At 40.9% G+C, this 26,174-nt stretch overlaps 2 protein-coding genes across 2 annotated transcripts in view; one reads left to right on the top strand and one right to left on the bottom strand.

Moving 5' to 3' along the window:
• MRE11 (MRE11 homolog, double strand break repair nuclease) overlaps positions 1 to 26,174 on the top strand; it is a 115,330-nt gene that overhangs the window by 9,840 nt on the left and 79,316 nt on the right. The gene's annotated exons all lie outside the window — the stretch shown is intronic.
• Positions 925 to 24,596, bottom strand: C4H11orf97 (chromosome 4 C11orf97 homolog). The gene is made up of 5 exons (XM_012926937.3): positions 24,576 to 24,596; positions 22,573 to 22,723; positions 16,387 to 16,491; positions 5,443 to 5,568; positions 925 to 1,166 (listed from the first exon to the last, which is right to left on the bottom strand). Exons 1-5 carry the CDS (start codon positions 24,594 to 24,596, stop codon positions 1,162 to 1,164), a joined length of 408 nt encoding a protein of 135 aa, XP_012782391.2. The 3' UTR covers positions 925 to 1,161.

Below are 26,174 nucleotides of genomic sequence, written 5' to 3'. Positions count from 1 at the left end.
AAACTACGTGCAGCTGGTGGGGTGGAAGCTCTTGGTCATGCGTCCAACCCAACCCACGATGGCACCAGCCACTTTTAAGCAGTTGCTAGTGTGAAATTCCTGGGTCAGGAAGCTATGCTGTGTTCCCTCCCACCACATGAAACTGCCGCTGAGCAGGTGGAAGCTCCCTTTTGCACGCCCCCAGCCTAACCTCTATTCTTTTAAATTAAGCAATATTATTAAAGTACTTTTTCTTTTAGATATCTCCCTAAATTTCCTGCCTGTTATTTAGTAAACAAATTCTAGAGAATTGATGGCTCTACCAAAACCAGCATAAAAATGATTGTTGCAAGCTTTCTCTTGCAAGTCCCACTGCTGCTATAGCAGAAGTTTTGCATCTTTAATATCTTTAACAAATTTTACTTTGCGTGACTGGCACAATGGCTTAATTGGCTAATCCTCCACTTGCAAATGCTGAAATCCCAAATGAGTGCCAACTTGTGTCGGAGCTGCTCTGCTTCCTATCCAGCTCTCTGCTTGTGGCCTGGGAAAGCAATGGAGCCGAAAGCCTTACTTGGGAGACCTGGAAGAGGGTTTCTGGCTCCTGGCTTTGTACTGACTCAGCTTCGCCTTGTGACCATTTGGGGAATGAACCAGTAACATGAAGATCTTCCTCTCTGTTTCGGTTTTTCTCTGTAAATCTGTCTTTCCAATAAAAATAAATCTTTAAAAAAGAAAGTCCCATTGCACACTGGAAAAAAAAAAAAGAAATGGTTGTCTCTGAGTCACACTTTTCATCTGTTTTTCACTTGCTAACTATTATCTATCCCTGAACTCACTTACCTTTTTAATTGATGAATATGTTATAGCAAATGAAAGGTTATGATTTTAATGTTTATCTTAGAGAATCAATGAACATGCCTTTGTTTCATCATATATATTTAACAGAAGCTGAATTAGAAACCAAACATATTCCAATTATGACAATCCAAAGTGTGTATACTACTTTCCTTTCTTATTTTCAGCTGCTTACTTTGAGATAGGTGTTCATACCAACAATAGGAATTACACATGAATATACAATTTTGTACATTTTAAGTTGTGAATCCAGTTTGGGTTTCCACTTTGTTCTTCAGACATCAGGAGAAAAAGGTTCCATCTCAATGGAAAATTGTATTCATCTTATCCTAGAGTGAAAACCAAATGTAAACAGATAAGTGAGAGTTCTGCTTTGGGGAGATGATCTCTAATCCCAACTCTGTTTTCCACTACATTGGACTTTGTGTTCCCAACAACACTTCATTTGGAAGATCAAAATGTAAAAGCCAGTCCCATTTGATCCCATTAACTGGAAAAACCCCAGCTCTGTCTTAGGTACTCCCTACTCTAGGCATGGTTTCCAGAAAACTGGCATCAGCATTACCTGGGAGCTGGTTAGTTGTGTGGAGTCTCAGACTCTAGCCCTATGGTATCAGAATCTGAATTTTAACAAGATACTTATGTCATTTGGAATGACATGGAAGCTCAGCACTGGGCTGGAACTGTTTAAGAGTGGAGTAGCAGTGGGGCTTTGTAAAGCATAGGACAGACATGTGAGCGTAAAGGAATAAACCTTGTTAGTATGGTGAAAACAGATGCAGCATCTTGTCTAAATGAAATATAGTTTTGAAAATCATAGCTCTACATTGAAACTCCAAATGATATGCAGAGATACCACTACCATGGTCATGTTGCTCATGAGCAAGGAATAAAACCACAAGGGAACAGGAAAAAAGATAGCTATGAAGTTTGACTGAATTGGGCCTGGTGCTGTAGCCTGGTAGCTGAAGTCCTCACCTTGCATGCTCCGGGATCCCATATGAGCACCAGTTCGTATCCTGGCTGCTCCACTTCCCTTTCAGCTCCCTGTGTATGGCCTATGAAGGCAGTTGAGGATAGCCCAGAGCCTTGGGACCCTGCACCCGCATGGAAACCTGGAAGAGGCTCCTGGTGCAGAAGCCTGGACTCAGCTCCGGCTGTTGCGGCCAACTGAGGAGTGAACCAGTGAATGGAAGATCTTTCTGTCTCTCCTTCTCTCTGTAAATCTGACTTTCCAATTATGAAACAAATAAATAAGTAAATCTTTTTTTAAAAAACAAGTTTAAATTGTCTAAAACATTTTATTGGATAATTTCCTGGAAATATTGTAACCCACAGAAAACTTCTCTTTGAAAACAAAAGTTTAAAAAAATAGGAAGAAAGAAAGAAGAAAGTTGTAGCTTCAACTTGTGTATAGAACATATACAACTTTTCATGATCTACTCCGGTACACAACCGTTTCCTTTGTGTTTCCCTGTGTTATCCATGTTCTGTTTAGCCTCACACTCTCGATTAAGAAAAACCATACACTTTTGTCTGGGGTGAGGGAATGCCTGAGGGTAGTTCCAAAAGTTTGTGACAGAGTGGAATTAAAGGATAATTTTTTTTTCTGTTAGAAAAAATTAAATCCATGAATAACTTTCCTGCAATATACACTTTCCATGAACTTTTGGAAACCCCATTATATAGTGTTAGAAGGAAGGAAGAAGATTCTGAACATAAAATAGGAAATCAATATATCCTCTCTGGTTCATTTTTTCACTGATTATTTTCGTGACAGATAGCAATTGAACACTTATCACCATGCTAAGTGCCAGACACACAGTGGTGAGTGAAACAGATGTGGCTTCTGCCTCCAAGGAGCTTTGGACAGTGAGTGCATCACTATTGCCAAATTTCAAAAATGTTTATAGATTTTGTTCTGTGTCTAGCACTTTCATTTTTCAATGACAACGTGAAATACTAATTCTTTCTCATCATCCCTATGCATGGACTAGTTGAGGTGGTATAGGAGTTGGCAAAGTTCATAGCAGCTGGCAAAAATGCAACTGTAACCAACAGAGATGAAACAAAGATAGCACTTGGTTGGGCCTGGGTTGAGAACAGAGGGTGAGGGGAAGCTACAAAGGCAGTGTGTGTAAATCACAACGAGGAGCCATGAACAAGTCTGTTCTAATCAGTATAGATGAAAGATATATAATTATGGACAAAAGTAAAACACATTTTTTATCAAGTCTCCGAGTGATGGGCGATTTATTGGTCTTGGATGACTTCCAGCAAACCTTTTCCTTCAATCAGTCTTGGTGATTTTCATTTAGAAAACCATTTGTCTTTAACATACATTGCTTTTTGAGTTTTCTTGAAATGATAGATTGATCCATGCTAAATGAGATCTAAGAAGCTGAGTGGAAATTTGAGGTAAACAATCCCAAATAGGCAAGTGGCCCAGTTTTGGGTTGAGTCAGCTAATACTCCAGGACACGGATAACTTTGTGAAGTATGAGTGTAGGAGCCTCCTACATTCCTAACCTTGTGGTCCCATAGTCCTGGCCTTTAGCCACACCCTGCAGTAGCTGTGTCCTTGTTGCCCAGAAGTTACATTCTCTGCCATGATGATCCATAATAATTCCTAGATATAAGCTTAGAAGCCTAATGAACACAAGTTAGCCATTCTGGCTTCATTATTTCCTCAACATGGGATTTCAAGTAATGTCATGTCTCTATGCCTTTTTTTTTTAACCTGTAACATGGCAATTAAAATCCTTATTCCTTATGGTCATGTGAGTTACATGACTACATGAGATACTTAATGCCAGACCTGGCACTCGATTGATGATGGCTACTACTACTTTATAATTAAATCTAGGTTTCCATAAAGGTTCCTGTTTCCTACATGAATCTCTTTTAGAATACAGTTCTTGTTTTTGTTTTGGGTATCAGTTTCTTTTCATGGCTGTATTTCCTCCACCTGAATGCATCCCCGAGGGGCTACATCTCTAGCCTAGGGTCCTTCTCCTTTGTGATGTCTTCTTTAATCTCACTGTGTTCAGCAAATGCCCTTGCTTACAGCACTGTTTTGACTTTTCAAACTGGTGTCTTACCCTTCATAGTGTTTCAAACTAGATCTTCCTAAGACATGTTACAGTAAGTTAATATGAGTTTATTTTGGTGCAAAAAATTCTCCAAAGCATAGTTTTTTCATAATGTGGAATTTTCCACAAACATTTTTGAAGATCTCTTGTATTACTAAACATTTAAAAAGCTTTGAATAAGCGCTACTATATAGCATTTGATATATATATGTTGTATTTATATTTGCTCGCTCTATCTATCTATCTATCTATCTATCTATCTATCTATCTATCTATCTATCTATCGGTTTGAAGTACCCAAGCTTGGGCCCAGCGCAATAGCCTAATCCTGGTGGCTCCATTTTCCATCCAGCTCTCTGCTTGTGGCCTGGGAAAGCAGCTGAGTGTGGCCCAAAGCCTTGGAACCCTGAGCCCATGTAGGAGACATGGGATAAGCTCCTGGCTTCAGATCAACTTGGCTCTAACTGTTGCAGCCACTTGGGGAGTGAATCAAGGACAAAAAATTTTTGTCTCTCCTTCTCTCTGTATGTATATTTGCATTTCTAAAATAAATACATAAATCTTTTTAAAAATAAAATACCAAGCTTGGCTTTTATCTACTCCCTTTCAGCTCAGCCCATCCCCAGTTGCAAATGGCTTTCAGTAATGTGCCCCCAACTTGCATATCCCTAGATTATGTGAAGGCTGTTTCCATGTGGAAACTTCTGGCTTTGCACACACACTGGTGTCATGTTCCTGGCAAGCACTGGCTGTGGCAGTGAAGAAGTTCTCAAGCTGGGGCCTGGTGCCGTGACCTAGTGGCTAAAGTCCTCACCTGGCACTGGTTCTAATCCCAGCAGCTCCACTTCCCATCCAGCTCCCTGCTTGTGGCCTGGGAAAGCAGTCGAGGATGGCCCAAGGCTTTGGGACCCTGCACCCGTGTGGGAGACCCAGAGGAGGTTCCTGGTTCCTGGGTTTGGATCAGCACAGCACAGGCCGTTGCGGTCACTTGGGGAGTGAATCATCGGACAGAGGATCTTCCTCTCTGTCTCTCCTCCTCTCTGTATATCTGACTTTGTAGTGAAATAAATAAATCTTTTTAAAAAAAAAAGTTCTCAAGTTGACATCTGCTGAGGAGCAGACACGGTGCCCATCTTAATGGCCTCTTAAAAAGGAGCCAAACACCAGAATTGCTTTTTCCTTTCTCAATTCTTTCATCTCCTCACTTTCCTCATTTTTCACTGGGAAACAGTTACACAGAAGCGAACATAGATTCCTGCCCCTAGGCACTGACAATGTGCTGGTACATCCTACATGGATAAAGTCAAGAGGAAAAAATTGAGAGTGCAGCTTGGGGCTATGCAGTCAGTTGATTATTGAGCTGTGACTGGTTCCAAAATGATGTAATAAGGCTAAAATCAAAGTAACGGGAGGGAAACAAGCTAGAGGAAGGTTGGATGGTATAACGATGCATGTACCACTGTGCAAGTACCCTGGCGGGCTCTGGTGGGAGTGGGCAGTATGGCCAGCTTACTTCTCAGCCCTCCATGCCTGGAATAGTACTTGGTCTGTGGCAGTGAATTGTTCCTGCTGGGCAGTCCTGGCTTCGTGCCTCCCATGGGGAGATTCCTTTGAATGCTCCAAATCCTCTCCAGAGCCGCTGTCAATGTTTTCAAAAGAAAGAGTATGATCAAGAAATATTCTTAGTAAAATGCGTTTTTTAAATTTTACTTATTTTTATTATTATTATCATTTCATGATACGGTTTCATAGGCCCTGGGATTTCCCTTATCCCCTCCCCAATCCCTTCTCCCTCACTGAGTTCCCCTATATCATTACTGTAGTATAGTTCTTCGTAAACAGTCATATGTCCATCATTGTGGGCATGGACAATGGCAGAGAGTCCAGCATTCTATTGTTAAGATATAATAAACAGTTTCGTTGGGAGTGCATCTTTGGTCTGGAAGTAGAGATGCATACTGCATTGTATCCCCATATGTGGATATGATGATCTTCATTACACTGTTACTATACATCCCCTTAAATGAAAAGCCACAATACAAAATCAACAACAGGAAGAAAAATAGAAATTTACAATGCCATGAAGTTAAAAAACCATGCTACTAGCTATGATGGTCATTATACAGTTACTATACATCCCCTTAAATGAAAAGCCACAAAACAAAATCAGCAACAGAAAGAAAAAAGGAAAATTACAGTGCCATGAAGTGAAATAACATGCCACCAAATGACTAATGTGTTGCTGAAAGAATTAAAAAGAAAATCAAGAACCTTCTTGACGAAAATGATGCTGCTGTATGATCTATGAGTCATTGAAGAATTTAGTGAGAAAGAGTTTTGAAGAAATGAAACTAAAAAAAAATTAAAATCCATGTGATATGTTTCTGCTGATCCTTGTTGGTGAGATGTGTTTTTAATGTATCTATTTTGTACTTATCTGTTTCATGGTGTGAGTGGAAGTTTATTGGGCTTAATTGACCCAATCATCCTAGGTCTTTATCATTCATTGAAGCTTTTATTCCATTTCATTCACCAATCACTTCCTATGAAGTTAAACCTCTTTGCCAATTTAACTTAAACAATTAGATGAGAAGCCAGTGTAGGAACATACTTACAAAGCACAGAAGGATTCAAAATAAATGATTTTAAAACTTCTTCAGTTAACCTTATCTGATTCTTATTTAACTCATGTAGTTTGTAGAAATAAATCCAGGGGGGAAAAAAAACACAACTCAGAGTAGGTATCTAAGAATCTTCTAAAGCTCATACACTAATGTTTAATCTCTCCTTGCAACACAACACCTGCTGGATCCTACATTAAAACACCATAGCAAAATATTTGGAAAGTGATGTCTGCATATGGGTATATGGGAAAGTATAGGTCTTCAGACCTGAAACCATTTAATAGAGTTCCTTCATGATTTGCATTGGACTATCCTCCATATCTGAACACCATTTGTTTGGGTACTGTGAGTTGGTCAATAAACCTTTGATGAGCACCTACTGTGCAGAAGATCATACCCCTACTTAAGTTAGGTGGTGAAATTAGGCTAGTTTCTGTAAGTTATTTTTCTCGTTTTTGAGATAGCAAATTTAATGGTTAGTATTCTCCCTACATCCAAGACTACTCATTGATATCACTGACATTTGTTCCCTGGCCCCCATAGGGGCATCATACAAAGCAAGGAAAGGGGGCATAGTTTTATGGTTCAGAGGAAAGCTGGATTCCAGTCTTACTTCCCCCACCTAGGAGTTGTATGTCTCTGGATAACTTGTTTAACCATGTATATCTGTTATCTTGTTATCTAACATTTATTTTGCAGATTATGATAGGATTTATTATGAAGTGCATATGAGGTGCTTGCTGCTATTTTCACAGCAACAACGACTTTGCTGTCCAAGCAAAGGTTCTGATTCCATTTCTAGAGGTACAGTCATGCTCTGACTCACCAAGCTGAATGCCAGTGCTCACCTCGCCCTTTCTGCTCACGAGCAGAGTAACTGAAACTATCTGTCAAGATTTCTTCCTTCCTCAGAGAACTTCAAGGAAGACTCCAGAATCCCCCTGTCAAGAAACTTACAGAGTTGAAGCTATTCCTTCTATTTAACCTAAACCTGCATCTGCTATTCTAGTGATTTCCTCTTCTACCCTATCTAAAGATAAAGTACTTTTCTCCAACTCCTGAATCGTAGACTCAAATTCAGGAGAGCTCATAAACACTTGGGAAACACCTCCTGTGTGCCACACCTTATAAGAGACAAAGAAATAGATTCAGCTTTGTGTCACATACAGGGACAAGCTGGCAAATATAAAGCACTTTGAAATGAGGAACTGTGAGAATAGGTGTATGGCTTGGAAGTTAAGGTAGCTGGTGTCAGAGGGCCTGGGGTTGATACCAGCCTCCAAACTCCAGCCTTCTGCTGGTGCACAGCGCAGCAGGCAGCTGTGTAGATCAAGGAATTAGGTCCTGCCGCCTATGTGGAAGACTTGGATACGCTTCCAAAGCCCTAGGCCATGAATGACACTTGCGGAGTTAACAAGTGGATGGGAATGGGGGCTTTCTTTCCCCCATCTCCACCTCCTCTCAAAAAAACTAAAAATGAAGAAAAAACCAACGTTGTACTACCTGAATTGAGAAGTTTACAGCTTAATAGGGAAATTACCTGAAATATAAATACAGATGATCAGAAAGGTTTTTTAGAAAAGTCAATGCAAAATAGAACATATGTACTTGTTTAGTGTATTCAGACGTAGAGGTTGCTTGGGGGGTGGGAAGCAGAAATAGAGGTTTCTGGGGAGAAAAAGCTTCCATTTGATGTAATGCTTCAGTAAAGACGTTGTGGAGGTGAAATAGTCAACTGGAGAAAAAGAGGTCTCGAAAAAGAGCAAAGTCCTTAGAAGCACTCTGTGCGTGAATGTTCCGGGAGGAAGTGGAGCCACAATGACCTGTTTGGTGGCAGGCTAGACCAGCAAGGAAAAGGGCAGCAGGTGCAGCAGACAAGCAATGAGAAAGGAATCAGATCTTTTCTCAGTTTCATCTTCTCTCTTCCCTTCTTAAGCCCCTGAGACTTTTTTTTTAGGTACATTTTATCCTGAATTTTAAAGTCACTATTTCATGCCTTGACACCAAACACTGTAACCAGAATTCACAGCTGACCTCATTGCACAGGGAGCATGACCTCACCCTTTTAAAACACTCTTGTTTCTTTCTGCTGTCTCTGGTCTTAAAGCTTGAAGAGCCAGTTTAGAGCCACATTATCAAATATCTTTCTGTGTAAACATGGCTAAGGACGTAACTAGAGAAAAAGTTCACTAACTTTAATGACTATCTGGTGACTTCTAGCTACTGTGACTATCTTGGCTTGCCTGTGGTGCCCAGTAAATTCCCATGCATTGTGAATAGGCAAAAACATTTTTTGGTAAATGACCAACATGTTCATACTTCCTTCACAATATTTTATATTTTCTAAAATCGCACTAAACATAACCAAGATAGCAGACTCTGAATTAAATTCAGCTAGTCAGGTGTATACAGAAACAGATGAATGAATTTGGCAAGAGACTTTCAGTTCATTGGAAAAGAAAATGTTGAGAATGGGAGAAACTAGTGAACTTCATTAACTAAATTTTCACAACTACTTTGACCTCTGCAGATTTAAGCCAGAAAAACACAAAGCATGAAAGCAATAAACAAATGTTACTTTTATCATTAAAAAATATTACATTACTTGCTGCTAAATCTATTCCAAATGTTCTCATATGATTATGTTATAAAAGGAGACAGAATTGGGCCCAGTGCCATAGCCTAGTGGCTAAAGTCCCCGTCTTGTGTGTACCAGGATCGTCCCAGCTATTCCACTTTCCTTCCAGCTCCCTGTTTGTGGCCTGGAAAGCAGTCGAGGATAGCCCATAGCCTTGGGACCCAGAAGAGGCTCCAGATTCCTGGCTTCAGATTGGCTCAGCTCTGGCCGTTGTGGCCACTTGGGGAGTGAACCAGTGGATGGAAGATCTTTCTCTCTATCTCTCCTTCTTTTGTATATCTGACTTTCTAAATAAATAAATAAATAAATAAATCTTTATTTGAATAATCTAATGGCCAAGGTTATTACCTTCTGCCAAACCTGTGTTCATGTATCAGCTGTCCACTTGCTGGTTGCATGCCACTTGGACAAGCCATTGTACTTCCTAAGCCTCAATTTCTACACTGAGAAAATGTAAGCAAAAAGAACATGTATCCCATAGGACTAGTGCAGTAATCAAAAGGTCATGCTAAAAGAACACCTGTTATATGCTGGAGAAAGTCTGTAAATGGTAGCTGTTTATTATCATTCCCACTATCACCACAACCATCACTATCATCAACATAATTGTATAGAGCAACGCGCCTCCCTTTCACAATAGCATCCAGTGCTTCTCATTGAGCCACATATCTCTGCAACAGAAAGGAATAGAAAGCTTGGAGAAGGGAGGACTTAGAGGGTGGGCAGCCTACTATTGCCACTGATGCCATTCCCTAGACCCGAGTATATAGCAACCACCTGAGTATATAGCAACCACCTGAGAAACCTTGGCCACTGGGCAGCCCTTAGAGGCTGCTGTATAATGTGCACACAGGAACATGGAGCAGCTCATTCAGCAGAGTCCCAGGCCCAACAGCTGATTATCCTAAGTTCCCTGTGGCTATAGCATATGACAGCATCCCGAAAGAAGTGAAATCTTTCACCAGTCTGGTTCAACCAAAGGAGAAGAAAAACAAAATTACAGAAATAACTTGATAGCTTCCAAAGTGTCATATTAGCTAAGTCACTAGTAAAACATGGTATAATTCAAGTTGCTTAACTTCAGGACAAATGCCCCAATAATGGAAAGTATGAGCGGCTGGGTAGGTTCTCCGATGACATGTTATTCTGGCCCAGCGTTACAGTGCTTATCTCTGGTGGTGGGGAAATCAGTCTGAACTCTCATCTTCACCAGTGAACTCACTGGATGGTTGCAGGAGTATGGACAGTTGATTGTTTAAAATCTCAGACAGAGACCATCACTGTGGCACAGTGGCTTAAACCACCACTCGATATCCCCACATCGCAGTTCTTGCATGCATTTGAGGAATACGCCAGCATATGGAAGATCAAACAATCTGTTTTTTTTTCTCATTATGCCTTTCAAATACACAAAAGTAGTTAAAAATTCAAACTAACTCAACCACTGCATATATAGTTGTGCATGGTCTTTGAGATCCCTAGAATTTACATAGACTTGGGCATATCAGTGAAATGTGATATGGGGTTTATCTAAAGTCATGAATTCAAATATATGTAGAGAGAAAACAAATAAGATAAATAACTAAAGTAGGCCAGAGGTTAGAAACAATCAACTCTCCCAGCAGATTTCTTTATTTTCCCACTTTAACAAAATATTTTTACTTATTTGAGGGGCAATAGAATTCAGTGAAATAGGGAGCACTTTCTCACCCACCAATTCACTACTCAAGTGCACTTAACAGCTGGCTCTGGGCCAGCCCAGACACAGAGGCTGGTAACTCAGGGTGGGCCTGCCTGGTGGCAGCAACACAAATGCTGCCTCCCAGAGTACACATTAGCAGAAACCTAGGATTGGAAGTGCAGTCAGGACTTGCAAGCAGGTACTCCACAGTGGTATGCAGGCATACCCAGCAGCTTAACCTCTAAGCTAAATAATTATCACTCCCTTTCCCCTACTTGTGATAGGAGTGTGGGTAACAGAGAAATATCTTTTTTCTATTTCTAAATAATAGGAGAAAACCTGCAGTGCATGTGTGAACATAAATAACCTGTGATACCTCCCATTTGACTAGGGGGCTTGGTGTGTAATTTTGAAGAGTGATATGGGAGGATTAACAAGCTCCTAACCCATGACCAGCCACTACTGCCTGCTGGGTGGAATGTCAACTCAATGTTGTCACATCTTCTTTTATGCTCCTCCTTCTCTCCACATCCAAGATCATTTAGAAACCTCATTTTTATATATAAAAGTTTCTGCTTTTTTTTTTAAAATAAAAATGTTCACAACTGATTCAGATATTTAAATAATAAATGGCAAAGGAAATCACTACAGATGGGTCAACAATTTGGGATGTTGGGCCAAGCCAAGCCTGATTAAGAGTGGGACACAGTGGCCTAGAGTGGGAATAACGAGAGCTCTCTGATCTTGGACTTGGACCTTGGCCATGTCTTTCATTTGGACGGATGAAATAAGGAAGGAACAAGCAAAGGACAGCTAAGAGCTTCAGTTTGGACATAATGATCCTGAGAATTTATCTGATGTCCGGAAAGAAAGCCTGGCCTGAGAACACAGATTTCAAAGTCATCCCAAGGGATCATAGTGAAAATTAGGGAATAGCTGAGACAATCCAGGGAGAGCTAATGGAACAATATTAGAAGGGTAGATGACACCTTGATAAGGCTCAGTGTTTAGAGTGAGGGCTAAGTAAACAGAGTTCCTTAAAGCGGATGAGAAGGACTGTGCGAGGAGGTAAGGGGAGAATCAGGACAGTTTGACATTCCAAGAAATTTCAGGAAAGAACATGTTACAACAACTGAACCATCAATTATGTCAAAGGTCTTAGAAATCACAAGCCATTTAAAGGCATGGTTTTAACCATAAGCTATCACCAGAGACACCACTGTAAGTAGAAAGTCGATGAGATATCCAGTCAGACCTGAATTTCAAATCTGGTTCTACCATTTAAGGCAAAACCTGAACAAGTTAAAGACTTCTCCAAATCTCAGCTTACTCATCCTAAAATGGCATTCATCATAACACCCGCATTACATAGTTTCGATAAGGATTTGTGGCTAAGCAAGTAAAATCAATGTTCTCAGGTAGTATATGTTCAGTGGGAGAGATAGCTAACAAGAAAGTATATAAATATGTATGTGTATATGTGTATATATATGTGTGTACATTATATATTTATATTTAATGCATATACATTATACACAAATTTATATATAATTTTATTTTTATATAAATGCACACACACACATATATATGTATATAAATTTTCAGGTAGTGATTTTTTTTTAAATGAGAGGCAAGTCCTTGGTGCTTAATTAAGATGGCCACATCCCATATAGGAATGCCTAGGTTCAAAGTCTGAATCTATTTCCAAGTCTTGCTTCCTGTTAGTCTATACCCTCAGAGGCAGCAGGGGATAATTAAAGTATTTGGGTCCCTGCCACCTATGTGGGAGACCTGGATTGAGCTAGCAGCTCCTGACATCAGCCTGACCCTGCCTGGGATGTGAGCATCTGGAGAGCGACCCAGTAAATGGGAAATAGTCAGTCTCTCTCTCTCTCTCTCTCTCTCTCTCTCTCTCTCTCTCTCTCTCTCTCTCTCTCTTTCTCTCTCTTTCTCTCTCTCTCTCTCTCTCTCTCTGTGTATGGTATGCTTTTGAGGTTCATATACAATGGAAATAATTTCTTTCACAAATAGTAGAAGAGAGAATGACTGGTAGAGGTGGGGGTGAAACAGTTTCTGTTCTAGCCTGATGGAAAGTAAGGGCCTCTTTGAAAAGGTGGCCTTTGAGTTCTAACCTGAATGAAGATAAAAGAACACATTGCAATGGTCTGAAGTGGACATGGATTTGACATATTCTAGAACATCCAGGGAGTCTGTGTGGCCAACATGAACTGAAAAAGTATAGGAAATAAATTCAGAAAGTGAAAAGGCCTGGTAAGAAAAAATAAAATTGTCTTTTAAAAGAGTTTTCATTTACTTATTTTCATTTTTACTTGCAAGACAGGCAGACATAAGGAATGAAATAATTCTGTTAATTTACTCCCCAGATGTCTGCAACAGCCAGGACTAGGTCAAGATGGAACTCAAAATGAAATCCAGGTCTCACACATGAGTGGCAGAAACTCAAGTTGTTATTGCATCACCTGCTACCTCTTCAGGTCCACATCAGTGGAAAGCTGAATTAGCAGTGTAGGAACTTGGACTCCAAGCAAACACTTTGATATGGGATGCAGGTGTCCCAAGCAGTGGTTAAAACATGATGCCCAATGCTGCTTTAGGAGAAAAAAATTTAGTATAAGAAGGCTTGGAGGGTTTACAGCATGGAAATGGTTTAAGGGTTTCTGTGTAAAACATAGACTGTTGGGATAATAGTAAAAGTCATTCTAAGAGGTTATTACTGCAAGAGATAGTAGGGACTTTGGATGGAAGGTATGTTTGGTAATATTACAGACGTGCTTTGGAGGTAAACTCAACGGGATTCGCTGATAGCCTTGATAAAGAGTTTAAAGATTTGACTTCCAGGGGCTTAGCCCAATCTAGTGAGTGAATGGTAGAACTGTTTCTTCATGTGAGGAAGACCTACTAAACAGTGGATTTTTATGTCTGCTGTATGGAGAGAGAGTTCTGTTCTAATCAGGATATCCAAGAGTCAAGTAGACATTTCAGATTTGAGGGGGAAATGGACACATTTTGGCTTCATTGCTACAATAGGGCTAGAAGTGTCCACCCAAGGACCTGTAGCCAAGTTCTGCAAACTCTAGAGGCAGGAGGAAGGAGTGGACTAGAATAAAACCAGGAGACAAAAGATGGTGACCCACAGGCCAGGTTGACTGTTTCCATCGGGAAGAAAAAAGAGCTCCTGTCAGTGCTGCATAGACACTGCATACAAATGAGTGACCATTGGGTCTGACCTTTGAGGAAGGGCTTTTCCAAGACCTGAAAAGAAACAGTTTATCTCGGACTTGTGGACAGAACAAGCACCGGAGCAACGGACCAGTAACGAGAGGAAAACAAATCAGCGTGCACATCCTCTGGACGTTTTGGATTATGTGCTGTAGGAACCGCACAAGTCCCTAAGTGTTTCATGTGGGATTCTGGTTCTATGCGACAGTTTGTCAGCCAGGAAGGGAAGCCACTGCTCACATCAGCTATTGAAAGGGGCATGTCAACTGTAAACTGGGAATTAGAAGATCACAGTTGACCTACAATTGCCAATACTCTGGCTGCTAACCCCCTGTTTTGGCTAAATGGGGCTTCTAGTCACTAAAAAAAAAAAAAAAAGAAAAATCCAGTGGCTTTTCCACAAGTAGACCCCTTAAACAGCTAACCTACAGAAACTTACAGCTTTGAAAGATTTTCTAGGTTAAAATAATATCTTTGTACAACTTCTAGTAAATGTTACTAAAATACAACTCAGATGGTCTCCATTTTGTGTGATGCATATCTGAAAAGATTGTGTAGAATGAATTATTACAAACCAAATATCTTAGTCATTTAGACTACCTTATATTCAAATGTATCCAATGAGAATAAATAAAACATACAATAAGACTACAAATTTGCCTTTACACAGTCTTTGAAAACCATTTTGTGTAACATTAAAAACAATCGAACAACATTATATCTAATCTGTAACAAACTCTAGTAAGTTTTTTTCTAACAACTGGGAAAATATTTTCTAACAACAGGTAGACTGAATTTCACAGCAGAAACAGTAAGTCATTTGCATCCATTCATGGAATTTAAAGTAGATTTTAAAGCTTTCCTTGAAGATAGCATATGAGCAGAACTGGTCATTCTATTGGTCCCTCGTTTTGTAAGAATGGCTTATACAGCATGATCCAGAGGGCATTTCTATGGCTGGTTCAGGAATGCAAAATGAGCATGGAGGTCAGGGAATCTGCAATGATCTGTATCCAGACTAGCTACTCCTAGGAACCCTACTCTGTTCTTAGAATCCTGAGGGGATTTGGGTCCCGACTGTAGATGGATCAAGAATCTTCTTCGAAAATGTCAAGTTCTCTGAGAACAATAGTCCTTTCTTATGATTCCTTTATTTCTGCTAGCAACTGCTGGTACCCAAAAATATTGCAATAAAAACCCAATGATTGGAAAAGAATGAAATGTGCACTTACCATCAAGAATGATCTATAGAAAAGAGAGACACTAGCCGTTTTAAGACATCTGTGAATTATTCTGAGACTCCTGGAGCTCCTTTTTTTTTTTCCTCACATGAAGCATCAGTGAGAGCCATCAATGCCCAGTCCAGACAAGAGAACTCACACTGTGTTTGTGAGAAAAATCCCTAGATGATATGACTTATGTAAGTGACTAAGAATGACAGGCATATAGCCCAGTGGGTAAGATGCTGGCATCCCATATTGGAGTGCCTACATGTGAGTTCCACCTGTGCTTCGATTTCACCTTCCTGCTAAGGTATACTCTAGAAGGAAGCAGATGATGGCTCAAGTACTTGGTCCCTGGCATCCACATGGGATACCTAGACTGAGTTTCAGATTCCTAGCTTCAGGCTGGCCCAGAAATGGAAGGCATTTGAAGAGTAAACTAGCAAATGGAAGAGTTTCTCTCTCTCTCTGTTTCCTTCTCTCTGTCCCTTTTGTCTCTGAGCACTATCTCCCTCCTTACCTTCCAAGTAAAATAAAAATGAAACTTAAAAAAACATATTCCTCCCCTAAAAAACTGAAGATAAGTGACAAAAATTTTGACTCAGTGCTTTCGGGTGGGGTCCATGGAACAGCAGCCTCACCACTACCTAGGAGCCCAGTAGAAATGCAAATTCTTGGGCTCAATTCTATACCCTTTGATATTCTAGAATTAGGAGCCTAGCAGTCTGCTTCCAAGTAATTCTGATGCAATCTGAAGTCTGGGTACCACTATTACAATCATACCTATATTGATAAAGACTGAAGACACTGGAAAAAATTTACTTGTCATTACACAGAAATGACCATCAAAAAAAGTAGGACAACAAAGTAATTTTGTATATCTAGCTAAGTTTTTCCTAAATATAAAGGTTCACTTAGACATATGCAAAAACTAACTCAAAAATTTCCCAAGAATCCATTTCTCTTTTGATAGTTATGGTTTTGTAATGAATAAAATAATCACTTTACCATCAATAGGTCATTTCATAAATATACTTCATTTGTATATTACCTGCAGGTGAATTTTTAATGTGGCATTCATCTCTCTTAATATAAAGTTCTTCTTCCAGTACTTCCTTAATTCTCTTATGTGGCTCACAATATAAAAATTTCTTCCCTACAAAGACATTAAGGAAATCAGTTATTTATCATAAAATCTGCCCCACTTTTCATCCATTATACCTACATGAATAACGGCTTTTGTTTAAAAAGTATACCATCCACACAAAACAAGATAGTTTGCTCTGCAAATTCTTTATCTTGCATTGTAACTTTTGGTCCTTTGGAGATTTCATATCTGCATTCAACTTCTGAACATGTCAGTTTCAGTTACCTCCTTTAGATATTAGGAAGAATATAGGAGGGTTTTCTTCGTTACCTTCAAGAATACATTCATCATTTATTCAATAAATTCTTTGCCAGGCATTTGATTAGGGACAGAGAACAGAGCAATGGAAAGATAAAGGTATGCATGGAGCGTACAGTCCCAGTATAGAACATAGAACAACCTCAGCATTTTTACTAATTTCTTTAGGATTAAACCTGAGTTGTGGTATTGAACCATGTATAGACATGACTTTTTCCTGTCTTCTAAATCTAGCCCATATGACATTACTACAGTTATTAATGATTCCATTGTTAGTTCTAAGTATCTTAGCTACATCTCTCTCTCTCTCTCTCTCTCTCTCTCTCTCTCTCTCTCTTTCTATCTCTCCCCCTCTCCCTCTCTCCCTCCCTCCCTCGCTCTCTCTCTCTAATATTTATTTGTTTATTTGAAAGGCAGAGTTACAGAGAGGGAGAGACAGAGAGCTCCTCTATCCACTGATTCACTTCCCAAATTGCTGCAATAACCAGGACTGGGCATGGCTGAATAAAGCCAGCAGCCAGGAGCTTCGTCTGGATGTCTTACACGAGTGGTAGGGGCCCGAGCACTTGGACCATCTTCCTCTGCCTTCTCAAGCCATGAGCAGGAAGCTGGATTGGATGTGAATCAACCAGAACTTGAAGTGGCACTCAGATAGGATGCTGGCACCACAGGCAGTAGCCATAATGCCAGCCTCAGTTACAATTCTTATGCTCATGTGGCCCCACCTATCTCTCCATTCTCTCCTGTTGGCCTTTCTTGCACATAGAGCTCCAGCCACACACCACTCTGAACCCTCACACCTCTGTGCATGTTGTTTTTTCTGCTTGAATTTCCTTCTAGATTATTCCCTGCATGATTTGTGCTCAAATTTAGTTCTCAACTTAAAGAGCAGGTCTTTGGGGAAATGTTCCCTGATCCAACAGTCCACAGATAACTTTTTCTCATAGTTCCCTCCTTTCTTTCCTTTCACTCTCTTTGCTGCAGTCTCTACTTGGAGCTACATCTCATTTCCATACAATTATTTGTGTAGCTGTTAGCTTGCTATCTGTCCTTTCTACCAAACCATAGACACCATAGAGTAGGAATGCGATTCAACAGAATTCTAGAACAGAGCTTGGCTAACAATATATAGCTCACAAATGACTGTGAAGTAGAGATCTAAATGAAACCTGTTTTATGTACATATCTGTCCATGCACCCTTGTGACAGTCAGGGAACCAATGGTTGAGGCTTGGAATCTAAAAGCTTTATTTGAGGAGCTTTGAGATACCTATACAAACAAATGTTTTATTGATTTAAATGCAGATTGAGACAAGAGACTAGCTGCTTCTGGCAGGGCCCTGAATTATTCCTGGCCATGAAGACCCCAACCACACCCTCAGACACAGGCAAGGTGGGATTAAATGTTCTTGGGGTCCCATTCACGTATTTAGAAGTAAGGAGTTTGGGAGGGTTTGGGAAGGGGTGGGGGGAATCCCAGTACCTATAAAACTGTGTCACATAATGCAATGTAATAATAATAAAAAAAGAAGTAAGAAGTCATATGAGTGAGAAATAGGGTCAGTCAGCATTAATTAAGCCCAATTTTAGTTTGATTCCTTCCCATTAAAGCCTGATTTTGAGGCAGATGGGAGGTCTCCAAACCTGGCTAGGTGGGAAGCAAAAACTGACAGAGGATATCAGACAGGAAGAGCTCACCTGATTTAAGTTTAGGTCTCCTGACAAATTTCAGGGATGCTGCTAAGAAATTTTAGTGGATACCATTAAAGTGCTTTGAGGAGTTGTAAAATGAACTAGTGTGGGCAGAAATTCTCTGGAGAGATGAAGAGAATTTACTCTAACGTAGCAACTCAATGTTGATTTTTTCACCAAAATTTTTAGAAAATTGATCAACACATGGTGTGTATATATGTGTTAAATAGTTATAAGCAAAGATAAATAAGTGTTTAGAAGAATCACTAAGAATATTATTCCAGGAGCTGGCATAGTGGGTAAAGCCTTTACCTTCAATGTTGACTGGCATCCTATGGGTACTGATTGAGTCCCAGCTGCTCCACTTCGGATTCAGCTCCCTGGATGCGTGGGCCCCTATTCCACCAAGTGGCTGGGCTTCTGCTACCCATATTGAAGACTCAGAAGAAATTTTTGGCTCCCAGCTTCAGAGCAGTCCAGCTTTAGCTGTTGCAATCATTTTAGGACATGTGCTCTCTCTGTCTCTGTTTATCTTCCCCCCTCCCTCTATAAACTCGGCCTTTTAAATAAGTAAATAAATCTTTTCTTTAAAAAAAAAGGATAGTCAATCTTTCTTTGAAGACAATTCTGTTTCAGACATTCTTTTAATGAGAGCTAACAATTACTACAATTTATTAAAATGCTATTATGCTCTAGACAGCTCACATATTATCACTTGTCTTTCTCACAGTTATTTATAGGTAAATATAGTTATTACTGTTTTTATTTAAGAAACTTCTGGACCCAGCATGATAACCTGGTGGCTAAAGCCTCACTTTGCATGTGCCAGGATTCCATATGGGTGCTGGTCATGTCTGACTGCTCCACTTCCCTCCCAGCTCCCTGAATGTGGCCTGAGAAAGCAGTGGAGCATGGCTCAAAGCTGTACGACCCTGCACCTGCGTGGTAGACCCATAGGAAGCTGCTGGCTCTTGGTTTCTAGCTTTGAATTGGCTCAGCTTCAGCCATTCTGGCCACTTGGGAAATGAACCAGCAGAGAGAGGACCTTTCTCTTTGTATCTCCTCTCTGTAAATCTGGCTCTGCAATAAAAAAAATTTTTTTCTTAAAAAAACTTCTTCATAACATCATAAAACCAAAGCCATAAAAACTGGACGCCACACCTCTCTGACATTTCCAAGCCTGCAAGATTACTAAATCTAGATTAAGGAGGCCATAGTGTGTCTAAACTTTAACAAGACATTTGATAAAGTGCATATGTAGGAGATAGAATACCCATCTTAAAGTTGCTGATTAATGGATCAACGGCTGTTGGAGACCTTACTTGGTCCTGTCTCCATCTACTTGGCTGATTTTGATCAAGGAACTTCCAGCAAACTCACCAGATGTGAGAATGGCATAAACGTGGGTGAATGGTTAACTTGCAGAGTGATATAATCAAGGCTCAAAAGACTGCTATTATACCTGGAAGGACATGTTGAAATCCACAGGATCACATTGATATAGATACATATGTCTTATTTAGGAACAAACAAATCAGATGTGTAAGTATAGTCTAAAAAGGTCTGGATAAAGCCTTTCTATTGGGGGAAAGAAATTAAAGATGTTACAGACAGCTTTGTTATGTTAATATAATGCATTTGTAAAAATATATCATGGATCAATTTAATAGAAATAAAGTGTTTGGCTAAATGAGGTTCTAGTTTCATCACACTCTACTAACCTGATACCACTTGGAGTTCTGGGTTGGATGAATGAATTAACTAGAGACTCATAAAGAGGTCATCCAGCAGAGGGAAGAGCATAACAAATGAGTTTAATCGTGACATTGAAAAGTGAGTCTGAAGAGCTGGTGAGTGCTCCAATAACCACCTTTATATAATTCAAGGATGTTTATATGGATAGGAACCACACTTCATCTCTGCATATTTGAAAACACAACTGTAAATAGTGAATAGAAGCTATAGAAAGATTCAAGATCTTTCCAATACTACAAGCTATTTGGAAACTGAATTGGTTCTTTGTTCCATCGTGAACTGCCTGTCTTGACTTGAACTGTAACCCTAACAGCAAATTCTCAGGAAGGCTGAGTCAGAAACTCTTTTGTGTAGCTCCACTTTTTTTGAGCTCATGAAAGTTTGGACATGGGATTGGCATTGCAGTATGGCAGATTAAGCCATCACCCGTGATGCTGGCATCCCAGCTGGGTGCCAGTTTGAGTCCTGGTTGCTCCACCTTCAATCCACCTTGTGGCTAAGGAGTCTGAGAAAGCGGTGGAAGATGGCCCTGGTGTTTGGATCTCTGCTGGCTTCAGCCTGGATGTTGTGGCTTTTTAGGGAGTGAATCAGCAGGTAAAAGACTGACTCTCTGTCTGACCTTTCCCTCCCTTTAACTCTCCCTTTTAAATACATAAGAACATATTTTTTAAAAATTTAGACACCTGTGTTAATTTGTTCCTCCTCTCCCTGCAACTTGCATGGTACATGACATTCAATAAAGACTCAATATATGTTGAACTGATGAGTAAACAATTAATTCCACCTTTCACTCCTACAGCCACAAGACTACAGAACATTTAGATACAAATGTCATTAACAGGAATGTTTCCAGATAGAACTTTAGGAAGGAGCAAATGTACACAAAGTTGCTGCACTAAGTAAGCTCTCAACATCACAGTTGCCATGGGTTGCTGGGGAGGGAAAAGGCTGCTTTCCCTGGGAGGCTCAGCAGCTGATTCTTTGAAGAGGTCTCTGGGGAGGAGAGTATGGTAGTTAGAGGAGAAGGACTGAACCACTGCAGCCCAGCCTCTCTCCTGGGGCCCAGCAGGGCAAGAGGAGCTGCAAAGAACCCCAGGCTACTTACTCTCCAGAGGCCATCAGGCAGATGTGGCCAGTGTGGCATGAGTGCTGGGAACTGCCAGCATTGCCCTTGGCCCAGTACTCTCGCCTTTCATTAGCACCTACTGAAACCCCTGTGGTACAAGAGGCTGTGAAACATGTGTTAAGTTCATGAAACAACCGGGGTGAGTGTGTAGGCTGGCTAGGACTCAAGTCCTCACCCCATCAGCTGTGGCTGTTGAGTGGGTTGTAACTGTGGTCGTTGACCATCTGTGCTTATACTGTGGTCGTTGACCATCTGTGCTTACATAAATATTGTTTGTGTGTTTGGCAGGGCAGGGAAGAAGCCGCAGTGTGTTCAGTGTGACTGAACGAACAGATCAGGCAATAATTTACTGAGAGTCTAAGAGATGGGAGTTGAAATGCCCTAACTATTTTTTCAGCACTGATTGGCTCTGGTAAACCATTTCCTTCCCTCTGATTTAGACCTCAATCTCCTGATGTTTAAAATAAAGGAATTACCAAAATGACTTGCATGTTTCCATATGTATATGCATATACATACTATAAACATACATCTACAAATGTCCCTCGTGTACATACAGTTACTAAAAAAAATCATAGAAATGGAATTAAAACTTCATTTTGGTGTCAGAAAATCTGAAATCTGAGTACCATTTTTCATAATGCAAAGTTTCCATGTAGTTTTGTTAGATCTCCTGAATGCATGGAGTTTGAATTTGGGGAGGGGGCGGGTATCGAAGAAGACTTTAAAAAATTGTTTAAAAGTCAGAGCTTCAGGGGAGTCTGGGAGAGAAACAGAGATGGATGGGGCAGACAGCGAGAGGTTTTCCATCTGCTGGTTAACTTCCCGGATGGTCAGCGCTGAGTCAGGCTGAAGCCAGGAACCAGGAACTTTATCCTGTTCTCTCATGTGGGTGACAAGGGCCCAAGCACTTGGCAAACTAAACTTTTAATTCCATTTCCACGAACTTGCATACTCTACTAGGTTCTATCCTACTCTAGCCACTTTATAGTGAATGAGGATCAAGATATCAAGAGACAGCTCCATCAGCAGAGTAACATCAGGAAGTTGGAAGGGATGCCCAGGTCCTGGGCCAAAAACCTTTGTGAAGCATGGCTCAGGAGAAGCGCTGATAGCTTCCGGGGCCGCGGTGCTTTCAACCCTGCTCGGCCAAAGCAACCACTCTCCCCAGACTCTGTCTCTCCTGGTGTCCCTCGGCCCAGCTCTTGGTTCTCCCCGCCTATCCTCCCCACACTATCCGCAGCCTGAGCTGGACTCACATTGTTTGCCTTGCTCATGGAGGCTGCCGCGGCTGGCCTCCTCACAGGCTCCGCACTTCACCCCTGCAGGCTGCCAAGGCTGTGCAGCGTCGCCTTCCGCGTCGGGTGCCGCAGTGGCGGCCAGCATCACCGCCTCCTCCGCCTCACGCAGCTGTGGGTGATCTTCACCACCACACACCTTTCTCAGCAAAACCTCGGCTCAGCCACCTACAGCCAGCAACCAGAGGCGGCGTCTCCGGTTACTATAGTGACCCTGGAACCTCCTTGCCCCTGCCGCTCTTAGGTGCCCTACAGAGAAGGCACTGAGGAGTTGCAATTGGTGACCAAAACAAAGGACATTTCCGTAGCTTCTGTGCTTCACCACACCAGCTCTTAAAGTCAGAGCCCTTACAGTTTTCACAGAAGGGACACGTAGATCTGCAAAAGCTAAGGAAATAGCGGGACAACTGCAATGTGAACTCAAAACTGGCTCTAAAGCAGGTGGATCCCCGCTTGGATTACATACGGTCAGGGTCGGGTAAGTTTCTGGGTAGGTGAATCCAAGGGAACTATTCCGTGGGGCATTACGCCAGGGGCAGCCTGCTTTCTGCTATGCACAAGCAGTGGTCAACTAAATTAACCTGGGAGTTGCAACTTTTGGATTGCAAATAATTGGGAGTAGGAGCACAATTATTATTAAGCAGTGGTTGTAATTTCCAGTTTTGTATCCACAGTGTATTTCAGTCTATACAATAACCAGTTTTACAGATGGAGACATCAAAGTCAGAGAGGACTGATTTAATTAGCAAGTGGGGAAACCAGGCTCCTGTATCTGGAAACTGTGGTTGCCTTATTTCGCATCATATTGCAGTCATTAAAAACTGAAGCATGCTTATGCTGTTGATTTCATGAAAGCCAAATGTGTGTTGTTTTGTGAGGTTAAATAGCTTTTAAGGCTTGTATGTACAGCAGACTTCATCTCTCTCCACTACACTACCCGGAGGAACCACTTTCACCCCTATAGCTGAGAATTTAGTATTTGCAATTTGCAACCCTAGAACCAAAAATGCCTGTGTTGCTGCTATATGTATTTGTTCCAAGTGTCAGGATGACTTCCTACCATAAAAGCAAGTCTTTGCTTTCATCTGTGTTCCCTACTTCTCATGTTTTTCCACTTCCCCCGTAATCTCACTATAGGTAAATTGAAATCTTAGCTAGGCCAATACTTACTGTTTACATGACAGTTCACATCACAGATGAGCTGTGTAACATCCTATGCTCACTTTTCTTTATGCACAACCTTTTTATTGCCTGGAACAAAGGCTTGTATTCATTTTTAAAAATACTTATTTATTTTTATTGAAAAGAAATTTACAAAGAGAAGGACAGAGAGAAAGCTCTTCCATCCACTGATTCACTCCTCAATGGCTGGAGCTAATTTAAAGTCAGAAGCTGGGAGCCTCTTCAAGTCTCCCACGCAGGTGCAGGGTCCCAAGACTTTGGGCCATTCTCTGTTGCCATCCCAGGTACAAGCAGGGAGCTGGATAGAAAGTGGAGCAGCCAGGACATGAACTGGCGCCCCAGTGGATATCAGCGCTTGCAAGGTGAGGATTTAGCCACTGAACCGAGGAAGGATTATAATTTTTTCTTTCTCTCCCAAATGGCCAAACGCTAAGGAAGGCTTGATTCATGTTTAATTTGCTTTGTTTTTAGTGTCCTTACTGCTAATCAATTCACAAATTCTTTCTCTTCTTACTAATCACTTTGTCTCTGAAAAACTAGCTCCTAGTGGGACTTATGACCCAACTGATGTACTGACTGCTCCGCAGACCTGGATTTGCATAAATGTTACCTAAGGAGATTCTTTCTCTGTCCCCATATACTGTCATGGTGTAGGATTCCTTGTTTTATGAATCCTCTCTCACATTTTTCCTCTCTTGGCTCAAAAATTTATTTGGGGAGAGATGGCATAAGAGAAGTAGAATGCTACTGTTGCACAATTGTCTCCTGGCATTCAGTGTTACCATAGGGAGCTCTGCCGTCATTCTAGTCCAGAACTTGGTTTTTCTTTCTAGAAACTTAGTGGATCTTCCCTTGGTCCTTATTATTCTGAAATTTAATGATGGTTTGTGTTGATGAGGGTCAATTCTCATCCACTGTTCACTCAGGAAATTACTTCAACCTAGAAATATGTTTCCATAGAGAAATTTTCTTGAATTATCTTTTTACAATTTTCTTGTTTTCTCCCTGGAATGCCTATTATTTGTATGTTACATGTACTTTTCTTCTCCCTCTAATTCCTAACTTATTTTTTTCTTTTCCATGTCTCTGTATTTTTTTATCCATTTTCTGGTGATTGCGTCAACATAGTTTTTCAAGCATTTTGCTTTTTACTTCAGCTATCATGTTTTAATTTTCAGAGTCCTGTGAATATTTCTTGTTACATAACATGTTGACCTTATATCATGGAAACAGTGTCTTATTCTCTGATAAGATTATTTATTGGCGAGTAAGAGAGAGGAGACCGAGAGATGGGACTCCAATGCACTTATTCACCTCCACCCACCCCAAAATGCCCCAAGCACCCAACCAGAATGGAAGCTGTGTACCAGAAACTTAGTACAGGTCTCCCACATGGGTCAGAGAAGCCCAATCACTTCAACCATCACTGCTTCCCTCCCAAGACCTGCATTGACTGGAAGCTGGAGTAAGGAGCAGAGCGAAGTGTCCAGCTCTGGTATTCTGATATGGGATGTGAGCATCTTAACCACTAAGCAACCAGCCTGTCTCCTCTCTGAGGATATTAATGCTATAGTTCTTTCAAACATTTTTTCCTTTTTAAAGATATTTATTTTCATTTATTTGAAAGGCAGAGTTACAAAGAGAGAGAGAAGGGAACAGATAGATCTTCCTTCTGTAAGTTTCACTACCCATATAACCACAGCAGCCAGGGCTGAACCTGACTGAAGCCATGTGCAAGAGCTTCTTGGTCTCCCATGTTGCTGGCAGGGGCCCAAGCACTTGAAATATCTTCACTGCTTTCTAATGCACATTAGCAGGCAGCCAGATCAGAAGTAGAACAACCAGGACTTGAATTGCCACTCATATGGGGTGCCAGCATTGCAAGCAGCTCCTTAACCCGTTATACCACAATGCTGGCTCACTTCAACTTTTTTTTTCATGTATAATCACTGATCACTCAACATTACCCATTGATTTGTTTAGATGTCTAATAGCTTTTGTCAATCTTCAGTTTATCTTTGTGTATAACAGTTTGAATCAGTCCACAAGAGTGGGACTTGACTGGGAAGTCCACTGATGGGTAGTATGTCTGGATGCTCAGTTGGGGAACCCCTGGTGTCACTGTTCTACTTTCTTAGCTTTTGAATTGCCTTGATTGTCCAGGAGGATGCTCTTCTGGTCCCTGTGCTGAAGAGTGTAGCTCTGGCTGCCCACACTGTAGACAATGAGTGGGAGAAGGAAACCGAGGGATCAGTGTGGAATAAGTAACTATGCATGAATTTTTCCGTTTCATTTCCTCAATTGTGCTTTGTGTTTCACACTCCCACAGGGCCTGTGTTTTACTTCTTCCAGAAAACTGCCTTCAAATTTCTGCTGGATTG

The sequence above is a fragment of the Ochotona princeps genome, chromosome 4, assembly GCF_030435755.1.
Source record: "Ochotona princeps isolate mOchPri1 chromosome 4, mOchPri1.hap1, whole genome shotgun sequence".
Taxonomy (NCBI): Eukaryota; Metazoa; Chordata; class Mammalia; order Lagomorpha; family Ochotonidae; genus Ochotona; species Ochotona princeps.
Note: the sequence above shows the minus strand (reverse complement) of the source record. Positions and strands in the feature narration are given on the sequence as shown.

Coding starts and splice junctions, on each gene's coding strand:
- C4H11orf97 (XM_012926937.3), bottom strand. CDS start 24,596: ATGACGGCAGAGCTCCCTATG. Junction 16,492..22,572: donor CCATGAGCAAGGCAAACAAT/GTGAGTCCAGCT, acceptor ATGTCTTTGTAG/GGAAGAAATTTTTATATTGT. Junction 5,569..16,386: donor CATTAAAAATTCACCTGCAG/GTAATATACAAA, acceptor AAACATTGACAG/CGGCTCTGGAGAGGATTTGG.